The 11,038-nt window shown below is 37.3% G+C and overlaps 1 protein-coding gene across 1 annotated transcript in view; it reads left to right on the forward strand.

Annotated features, from left to right (window-relative positions):
* Positions 1–11,038, forward strand: part of abhd2b (abhydrolase domain containing 2, acylglycerol lipase b) — a 24,135-nt gene that overhangs the window by 2,469 nt on the left and 10,628 nt on the right. Inside the window, exons 2-9 of the mRNA XM_014025060.1 lie at positions 1,016–1,259; positions 5,450–5,625; positions 5,867–6,034; positions 6,117–6,300; positions 6,476–6,568; positions 9,023–9,124; positions 9,216–9,285; positions 9,763–9,847. Of these exons, the coding sequence (XP_013880514.1) occupies positions 1,016–1,259; positions 5,450–5,625; positions 5,867–6,034; positions 6,117–6,300; positions 6,476–6,568; positions 9,023–9,124; positions 9,216–9,285; positions 9,763–9,847 (1,122 nt within the window). The remainder of the gene's footprint in view (positions 1–1,015; positions 1,260–5,449; positions 5,626–5,866; positions 6,035–6,116; positions 6,301–6,475; positions 6,569–9,022; positions 9,125–9,215; positions 9,286–9,762; positions 9,848–11,038) is intronic.

Below are 11,038 nucleotides of genomic sequence, written 5' to 3' on the forward strand. Positions count from 1 at the left end.
GAATATGTTATGTGAACCATGTACGCTATAAGATTTGTTTGTGCTGTTTTTGTTTAATGTATGGACCCCAGGAAGAGTAGTTTCACGAACTGAAACTAATGTGTAGCCAAATAAAAGAAAGAAAGTCAGACTCAATCTAAGTTCTCCTTCACACATCAGCTTTAAGAACTCTGAGCTTTACTGTCAGAGGAGAGAAAGTCCAACTGAGCCGCAGACCCTGAGGATGGAACCTGTTTATCTGTTAGTCAAAGATGCATTAGTGAGTGAGCTTCACTGAAGCAGGGCTTAAAAGCCTGAATTTTGCCTGAAACTCTCAGACTGCAGAAGTCTCTTGGAGGAGAGACGAAACGTTTCATTAGAGAAGAACCCGTCCAGAGGACCTATACAATTTTTTTCTTTTTGATTTTTACCTGGATTACTGAGATGCATCAGGACATTAAGTTTATTATGTTTGTTTTATTGAATCATTGTTCTCCATGCATTTTTAAAAAAATAAAAACCAAATTAACATTTTAGTGAAAATGTTTGAGGACCCCCAAGATACCTCTCACGGACATCTGGGGGTCCTGGGACCCCAATTTGAGAACCTCTGATATATTCAAAACCACTTAGGCTTTAGGGACAGTAGGACAGGGTTAAAGGTGTCGGCTTACTCTTGCAACCTGATCAACATTATTATACAAATTACATTACTGAAGCAAATTAAACAAAACCACCACAAACCTTCATTGATCAAGGATTCAACAAGTTAAAAAGTAGAAGGTGTTTGAAAACCATCCATTTGTTAAAGCAGTAGTATTTTGTGGGCCTCTAAACCCGAGTGCCTGCGGTGGTAAGACCTTTGGGAAGTCCCGTCTTATTTATAAATAAGATGGAGAAGTTGTGGGAAGTGGAGGTCACTGTGATGTAAGTGCTGATGAGTGTGGAGGTGGATGGGAGGGAACTGAAATCTTAACAAAATTCCAGCTTTTGTTAACGTCTCACTTTAGATATTTTCTTCCCTCTGTTCACACAGCAGCTCTTCTGAAATACCCGACCATGTCTGTCATCGAGGACGTTGACTTGCACACCTTCGGCCACGAGCTGCCAGCCATGTTCAACGGCATGAAGCTGGTCGCGGTGGCTGCGGTGGCTGTTGTCCTCTACGTCGTGGTGGGCTGGTTAAACCTAAAGAGTCCAACAGCACCGCCGGAGATCAGCTGTCAGGACACGCCGCTCAGCCGCTACCTGCTCAAGTCCTGCCCAATGCTGACCAAAGAGTGAGTTAGTTCTGTAGTTTCTCTTTGGGATCAATAAAGTATTTCTGAATTGAATTACCATTCAGAGTTTTAAAACATGTGAAGCAGTTTAGATTATAAAATGTTCTCTCCATCATATAGGGAGAAGGGGGTTCAATGAGTCAAATCATTTGTGTTTTATTTTGCTTTTAATAGTGACAAAAAATAACATTTGATACATAAATCGAATAACAACTAGTACAAGTAAATAGTTAAAGGAAGTGTGCAACTTTTCTCACTACAGTGAATTTGTTTGGGGCTTTTCAGAGAACATTTCCAGAGCCTCTTGGTGTATAAAAAAGTAATTTTTTCCTTTGCTTTTAAGTTGGCTGAGACTTAATGAGTCATGCAGTTTTTAATGATCAAGTACTTTCAGTGACAAAAAAAGTCTGTAAAGTGGAATTTTTAAACACAACCTCTGCAATGTGAATATTCACTTGTTAAAATGTGATTTCTAGGGATGCACGTTATTTTAAGAACCGGTACCGATAACTTTCTCCTTCTAATGGCCGATAACCTATAATAACCGATAACCAATAACATGCCAGGAGATAAGACTGGTCAAAAATGGGTAAGATCATAACAAAAATAAAATAGACCAAAACCAAATGACACTGTAAATTATACYATTTGAAATAAACTCTTAGCAAACAAACATTTCTTAAAGTATATCAAACAAAACAATTTCTCAAATAGCCATTTTTTAAAATAAGGCACATTAATTTTAAAAAAGACCTTAATACTGACCTCAGATTTAAACAAAAGAGAAAAAGTCACTCCACAAGTTCAAAACAGATAATGCACTAACACTAGTTAGATACAAAAGTACATTTGTTTTGTTTTTTATTATTATTAATATATGATTTTAAACATTTTTCTACCTGAAATAGTGCTTCTGAGAGTGACAGAGGCAGAGGCTGTTCAGCATGGTAAACCATGGCTAACAAAGAGATAAAAGCTTCAGTCTTTAGCGAAGGTGAACGGCTGCTTGTCAAGCTCCATCGTTTCCATCATTAAATTGCTTGAGATCTGCGTCATCTCTGGCTATTTTATTGGATTTGTCAAAAGCCCCAGGAATGATTTTAAGTCCCGATGAGTTCTTGATGAGTTGTTGTTGTTCACATTTTAGCAGACGGACTTTGTGCTGCATTAAGGGACATTACATGTTCTCATATTGGGAGTAGTTGTTCTGATGTTTATAATTATAAAGCTTGTGTTTAACATACATGATTAATTGGTAAAATAATATAAATAATTCTTAAAATGATTGGTTATTTTTCAGCACAGAGTATTCTAATTATTGTTCTAGTGACGCAACTTGAAAGTTGCTCAGGTCATGTTGGACGGGAAGCGGCTTGACCAAAACGGATAAAAATAAAGCGGCGCTGGCAAACATGTGCATATATTATCAGTTCTGTTTGTTATGATAGGTATTCCAATTTATTTTTCTTATTTAATCATTTATTTAATGGCATTGATCACAGTGTGTAGTGGTTTCATGAGGATTGCAAACCCAAAAGGCGGAACTCAAGGTGCTCGAAGATAAAGGTAAACTTGTCTATTTACAAAATAAAAAGCTGACGTGGCTGCAGGATTATTTACTAAAGACTTAACTCTGGGAAATTCAAGGATCTATGCCAGGAAGAAAATTTAGTGGCTGGTAAACAGCAAAAAGAATCAAATAGAAAAGAAGAAAAGAACCAAAACAACAAGCACCTGATGAGGAGACTGCTAGGAACATGTGGGCGGGGCAGGAGCAGAAACTACAGAGGGAAATACTGGAAACACGAGAATCCTGCAGAAAATAACACAAAAATGACTAACAAAAACATAGTTCCTGACAAAGTACAGTACAAAGTGCAAAGTATGGTTCTAAATAGAACATACAAATAGCTAAAACATTGTTTGTTTTGCTCTAATCTCGTGTAGAATTAACATTTATAGATATTTATAAGGAATTCCTGACACTTGAAACTGGCACTCATACAAGTTTCAAGTTTCAAGTTTCAAGTTTATTTATTTATATAGCGCCAAGTCACAACATACATTGTCTCAGGGCACTGTACATAAAAAGAATAATCTAAAGAAGAAACTAGCAGGCTGCGTTGAATCACTTCATCACAGTCTCCCATCCTGAGCAAACGGTGGAGAGGAAAAACTCCCTGCTAATCAGGAAGAAACCTCCAGCAGAACCAGGCTCAGGACAGGCGGCCATCTGCCTCGACCAGCTGGTTGAGGGACAGGAAAGAGACACAGACAAAGACAGAAGAACTGGTCCGGGACTGGTCCAGGTGCACATTCTTCTGGAAGAGACAAAGAAAAAACATGATAGAAATAATAACAATAAATGTAGAGAAGAGAGACTAAAGACAACAGCAGAGTGAGGAAATGTGCTCAGTTTGTGCTCCAGCAGTCTAAGTCTATAGCAGCAGAAATGAAAAATAATTCAGGAAACCTAAGTCTAACTATAGGATTTATCAAAAAGGAAAGCGTTCAGTCTAATCTTAAAAGTAGACACAGAAAAAAAAACAACCAAAAGTTCAGCGTAGACGTACGTTTGTTATAATCTTAGTCTTATAAATAACCATCTTTTAGTGTTAATATTGTTTAATTCTTAGAACTAAAGCCCATTGTCACATGTGCAATATTACATTATTGTAGTACGCTAAGATGAGTCTCTGGATGCATTTAAAATAGTTTTAAAGTTTAGTTAGAAACGTCCCAGTGAATTTCAGGGCACGGTACCAATGGGTGGCAGCTTTAACATCTTCCTCTGGCTGCAATGAGTTGGTCATGTGCAAACACATAACAGACATTTAATAAAAATATACCTAATTAATAAATTACCTGCCATGACCTTTAAAGGGGCATGGGCAACTTTGTTGTGGCGGTGATGCTCCTTCTTTGGAGAATAGCTAGGGGAAACACTGCAGTCAGATCTGGACTGGTATGAAATCTGTAAGTAAAATTGTCAACATGGTTTACCTTTTTCTCTTTGGACCGCTGAGACGGTCAATACTTTTAAATCTATGCTTAAGACCCTTATTTACTTCTTGGTATTTGATTCTGGCAGAGTTTATGAGTCCTTTAGAGCTGATGTCTTTATGTTGTATTTCTGCATATTAATTTGATTTATTTTGAAAGTTTTTATGTTGCTTTGTTTTCGTTCATTTGGCTGAATTGTGAAACACTTTGGCCAACTTCTGTTGTTTTCATGTGCTATATAAATAAATTAGCATTCACATTGATTAATTAGATTATCTAAATATTCTTTGCTATCATTTTCACTTTTTAGTTAATTAGTTTGTTGGTTAGTTTGACTTTATTGAATGTAATGTACCATAATAAAAGCATAAATAAAATAAAGTTTTATACAAAGAAAATGAATTAAAACTAAAAGCACTCGGAGAGCGTAAACCTCCGCCAAGGCCACAGGGTCAATTATGCTAAAAGGATCCCCCTTGGACAACTGACCTATACAATGCTTTTAATACTAACTATAGTATTAAATATAGTAACATCATGTTGCCTAAAAGTAAATGATGGAAATCAAAATGTCAATTTATTCCAACATATTTATCAGAAAACACATGTGGAACAATAATTTTGAATCAATGTCATAACACAATATCATTCCAAATTATAACCAGACATGTTCTGTGCCCATACAGTGAAGGTTTCATATAAAAAAAAAGTTTCCAAAGAAATAAACGTTAAGATTATAGTTTAGATTTTCAATAAAACATTCACACTATCGTGGTGAGAAAAATAAGTGTGAAGAACTTTGACATCTGTAATTTCCCCTATCCTCCTTGGCGGAGGTAACAAAATCAAGCAAAAGAAAAACGAGTGAAACGTATTTACACATTCAAAGGAGTGGGTAGAGGTATTACTTAATTACAATAAGTACAATAAGGGTAATAACATGAATAGAACTGGTTAAACAATTACCCTTTTGTTTTTCCAAGCGAGTATCTTGCCAGTCAGATGTTTTGGAATTTTGTGGGAGGAAAAAAAGGTCATCTTAAAATAAAGAAATGCATTTCATCTGTCTGTCAGTATTTAGATTTAAAAAAAGGAAGTGATTTAAGAAACCTCTGTGTCTTTCTGTTTGTAAATAATAATGGCCAGGAATCTTTGTTAAAAGGTGGGGTTGTTGTGCTTGTCATCAGATACGTTCCTCCTCTGCTGTGGGGGAAGAGTGGTCACATCCAGACAGTCCTGTATGGCAAGCTGGGGCGTGTCAGCACTCCAACGCCCCACGGGCTTCGCAAATTCCTCCCGATGCAGGACGGCGCAACAGCAACCTTTGACCTCTTTGAAGCTGTTGGAAAGCACATCACAGGAGGTTAGAGGCTAATTGTTTGTTGCAGGGTTTATTCATAGAAATGTACATCCTAAAGGTTTTCTGCATGGTTTGTATTTTCATCGCTCCATGTGGTTGTTTGGCTCAGGAGGGGAAAGATGTCCTGCAATACAACAACCAATGGAACACACACACACACAAACAAAATATGTGCTTTTACCAGCACTCGTGACTCCAGTTTATGCTTTAGTGTTTGAGTTCCTTCTCTTTGTGTGTATGTCAGATGACATCACCATGGTAATCTGCCCTGGGATTGGAAACCATAGCGAGCAGAACTACATCCGGACCTTTGTGGATTACTCCCAGCGGCACGGCTACCGCTGTGCCGTCCTGAACCACCTGGGAGCTCTGCCTAACATGGAGCTCACCTCGCCGCGCATGTTCACCTACGGTAAACAGAGAGCACAGCTTTTTATTCAGCTTGATGTTTTAAGTCTAGTCGTTCCTGTGAATTGTGCCTTTCTTGTCGCCAGGTTGTACGTGGGAGTTTGGGGCCATGGTGGGCCACATCAGACAGGCGTTCCCCCAGACTCTGCTGGTGGTGGTGGGCTTCAGTCTGGGAGGAAACATCGTCTGTAAGTTCCTCGGAGAAAAGCGATCCAACCAGGAACGAGTGCTGTGCTGCGTTAGCGTCTGCCAGGGATACAGCGCCCTCAGGTTGGCTGGCTGCTGGCAGAGCTTTGTTTTTATTGCCTAAATACTGTAACTATTTATATATTCTATCATCCATGTTGGGTTTATTAAAACATTAAAAAATATAACATATTGAGTATGTTGAAGTTATTTTGCTCCTGTTTTTACCTTGTGTTCACGGGTGCGTTTCTGTGTTTAGGGCTCAGGAAACATTCCTACAGTGGGACCAGTGTCGAAGGCTTTACAACTTTGTATTGGCAGGGAAAATGAAGCAACTCATTCTGTCACACAGGTAAATAATAAACATTTACAGCTTCATATTCACATTTATTGACATGTTATTAATCTCATTTTTATGGTGGTTTCAGTTCTAAAACAGAAACATAAAATTACATTCAGAGCCTAAAGCAACAAACATTACAGGGGTCTGCAACTTTTACAATCAAAAGAGCCATTTCTGCTCCTTGGCTTACTGATAAAATGTATCCAGAGCCACAAAACAAGCTACAACTGTGATTACCAAGAGGTGGTTCATAGGCCTTTTCGAGTTTGATAAAGAGGAGCCTTTATGGGCGGAGGAGGTGACATCACAAAACTAAAAATATATTGTGAATTTTGACATTTATTATATTTTTCATCACTTCAGTACAAAAGAAAATAAACATTCATGTAAACAAGAAAAATATTGTATATAGTTTATTAGGGGTGCCCCGATACCAGTTTTTTCAAGACTGAGTACAAGTACGAGTACTTCAGTTTAGGTACTCGCTGATACCGATACCAAGTAGCGGGGTTAGGGTGGATTATCTGTTCAACTTGTTGAATATTAAACAGAATGAAAATGAAATGCAATTATCATGCAAAAATTGATGGGTAAATATGTTTGACAATAAAAAGGTAGTGCAAACTCTGACAAGTAGATAAGTTGGTATATATATCACACCATAACTTTTGAAACCATTTATTTTATTTCAAACAGGCTCTTTTTTATAAGGCCACACTCCCTCTGAATGTATTAACAATACAAATACTGCAAAACAAATGCTGTTGCATACATTAAAAACCAAAATAAGTTATTTTTATACATTTTCCTCAACATGCAACTACCAAATTTAAATTAAAATGTAAAATGTAAATTTTAGCAGCACATCTATAGAAGTTTACACTGCTTCAGTCTTAAACTGTTAAAAAAATGACTAATAGTAATAATGTGCAGTAAATTTCAGTTCAAACTTAAATGGAACAACTAAAACAAAGTCTCAGAAGAACCAGAGGGAAAAATAAAATGCTTTTACAACAAACTTCCTTCCATATTCTGCTTATGTCTTAGTTTGTTCTACAAGAAAGAAAAAACAGCATTGAAGTTACTGCAACAACTGCAGCATAGTGCTGTTTATGAAGGCTACTGCTAGCAGCAGCAAACTCTTTGAATTCTTTGTCATGTCTTGTCCTCAAATGTTGAATCAAATTGCTGCTGTTAAAACATCCAACTTTCGCTCCTCCCCTCGACAGTTAGCAGAGCACAGCAGACAGTCTGCTTGTTTGGTGTCCTCGTGCCGATCTTAAAATATCTCCAAACTGCCGATATGTTACTTCTTCTTCTTCTTTTCTTCTCGTCGTTCTTCTTCTGTTATTCGGGGGTGCGGTCGGAAATAACTTGTCAGTGCGTTAGCGCCCCCGCCTGGTATGGCTTGTTGTTTACCCTTTGTGCTGCAGCGCAGCACAGGAGGAACAAAAAAGGGGACAAAAGYRRTATCGGTTAAGAGTATCGGCCGGCTTTTACGAGTACGAGTACGAGTACTTGATGCTGGTATCGGATCCGATACCGATACAGGTATCGGGACACCTCTATAAGTTTATATCAAATTTCATAAAAAACTAGTACAACTAAACTATTCAGGTATTTTTTCTCTAATTATTATTATGTAGTCTTAAAGGTCTTTAAACGTAACCCTGATGGACTTGAGAGAAAGATCGTAGAAAGAAGTTGGATTGTTTAAGTAAACAACAGGCTAGCATGAGCTAATCAACGTGTTTTACTTTTTGTATTAGTAGTATTGAACACATATTTGCATACAAATTGATTTCTGTTGTGAGTATAAACAGGGTTCATACAGCTCAAGTTCAATTTAAGATTTTTAAGACCTTTTAATGCCACTTGAAATGAAATTTAAGATCAAGTTCACAATAAACACAAATTGAAAGAAAAAAAAACAGTTAGCGACAATTTTACCCAAATGTTTGTTTTAACCCAAAACTACTAGCTGCAAGTGGCATCCTGTAAATTATTTAAAGATAACTAAATGTTACCAATTATTTTAATATTTGAGATGAATTATTATTATCCAATGGATAATGTGTAAAGACTTTTAATCCCTCTGAAAGATTTATTTAAAATATTTTAAGGCTAATTAAGGTCTTCTTTTTGGATTGATGAATTCAATGCCTTTTTACAGATCTGTGGGAACCCTGATAAAACACAACAACAACAACAAAATTCAGTTATGTTTGGTCACATTTTCAAAGAGCCACTGCAGAGGGACCAAAGAGCAACACGTGGCCCCAGAGCCGCAGATTGCAGACCCCTGTTCTAGACATTTCTGCTCTTACAAGAGACAAACAAAAATCTTCTGTATTATCCACATAATTCTGAAATAATTAAATGTCATCAGTTCATTTTATTATAAAAAGTTCAAAATTTTAATGAGGTTTTCAGCCCCTAATAGGTCTCAGTGTTGTTTAACAGAAGCAGTTTGTTGGGCACGACATCCAGCAGCATTAATGACGCCGACCTGAACGGCCTGTATGCAGCTACTTCTCTGATGCAGCTCGACGACAGAATAATGAGGTGAAGTGATGATGGATGTTAGGTTTGGGATGTGAGTTGAAGCAGTCTGCTCCAAACTCTCTGTTAACCGATGCCACGTGTGTCTTTGCAGGAAGTTTCACGGCTACAGCACCTTGAGGGAGTTCTACGAGAAGGAGAGCTGCGTGCGCTACATCCACAACGTGAGACCAATCCTTCCAGCTCATTTCTGGAATATTGTCACTGTCATAGTTCTGTTCTGGCTCAGTTGTGAACATTTAGCATGGATGTGTTTGTTTATTGCCACCGTTTGACTCATCCTGGTTGATGACCTGAGGAGTGGACCATAAAGGTTCAGCACTCTGTAGTTAGGGTTTCCTCCTGTTAGCTGGCTTAACAAAACTTTAATCTCCAGAGATAACAGATTATCTCTATAACTCGGACTTTCTTCTTTAGTCTCTGTGTCTTCACATTCTGCACCAGGCAGAAATATGATGCAATATAAATGTTGTTTTAAAATTTTCTGTCTGGGTTATCCTTAAAAACAGAGTCAGTGTCTGAGATTCTTACTGACAGTTTAAAACTGAGTCTTACTCATAATGTGCTGTGAAGCAGTGCAAAATACTACCAAACTTAGATGATATGTACAACCAGAGCCTGAACCTGACTTTTCCCTCCAGGTGTCTGTACCCCTCCTCCTGGTAAACTCAGCAGATGATCCACTTGTTCATCAGTCTCTTCTAGATATTCCACGTGGACTTGCAGGTTTGTGGTTAATCATACAATTTTCTCCCAAAGTTTCTATGCAGTGAGTAAAAAAATGGACTTGAGGACTTTACATTGTGGACATGTATGGAAGATGGAGCTGAATACTTCATTGGATTTCTTTTGGTTTCTGAAATTGTAAATCCTGAATTCTAAAAGTAAACAAGCTTTGCAGCTATTCAGGCTATTTCTAGCGATTGGACTGCACTTTACATCTTTGAAATGAAAACAAGAAATTGTGTGAGGGTGCTAATCATTAACATAAAGTCTGGAAAATAGCTCGACCTCCTAAATCAGAGCATCAGTTACCAAAACAGTTTGAAAGAAATGATGACATCAGATTTAATTTGCATATAAACAGCACTTTTAGTTAAGCTTGTCTGAACACAGTGAACAAAGAACACCTTAAATCTTTTTTTTAAATAAAAAAATTGGTAGGAAAGATTACATAATATTTATGTAATATGTAAGAGAAGGTGATAATTATACAAAAGCACTGTTCTTTTTTTCCCTCTTTGAGACGATGTGTTTCCTCGTCACCATTGTTTTTAGGGTTGCAGCTATGATTTGCATCTATCTTGCATGTTTAAAAATTTGTGCTGAGAGTTACGGTTTTGTTTCAGGTTATTTAGCAGCATAAAATATGTCAGACTTTATGTTAACAGCTGGATTTTAAAATGTCTAAGGAAGTAATCACTGGATGAAGAGTCAGTGTCATTCAAGATGGTCACCACAGCTTATCAACAGTAGCAAACAGAAAATGGCTACAACTTTGTACATTTTATACATTTTGTAAAAAAAATTACACAAACATTGTTTAAACCTCATTAAAATCTCTTGAATAACGTATTATTCAGAAACTGGACAGTTGATAATGCAGATCTCAGACAGGATACATGTGTTCAGTGTAAATTTTACTGATAGTTTTAAACTAAGCGGTAAGTGAAACATGATTTTTATTTAATATTTTACAACAAACAAAAATGTCCTTTTAGTGGTTCTAACCCAGCCAGCGTGTAATGGAAGGACTGGTTGCTCTCTGGACTCAGTCTTAAGTGTTGATGAAGTCTTGTTGCAGCTCACTGCTCAACACCATTCAGCCCAGACAGTCTTGTTGAATTTTTTAGGGCTATGTGATCCTTAGCTGCTGCACCGTGTGTGTGTGTGTGTGTGTGTGTGTGTGTGTGTGTG

This window comes from Austrofundulus limnaeus, unplaced genomic scaffold (genome assembly GCF_001266775.1).
Source record: "Austrofundulus limnaeus strain Quisiro unplaced genomic scaffold, Austrofundulus_limnaeus-1.0 Scaffold454, whole genome shotgun sequence".
NCBI lineage: Eukaryota > Metazoa > Chordata > Actinopteri > Cyprinodontiformes > Rivulidae > Austrofundulus > Austrofundulus limnaeus.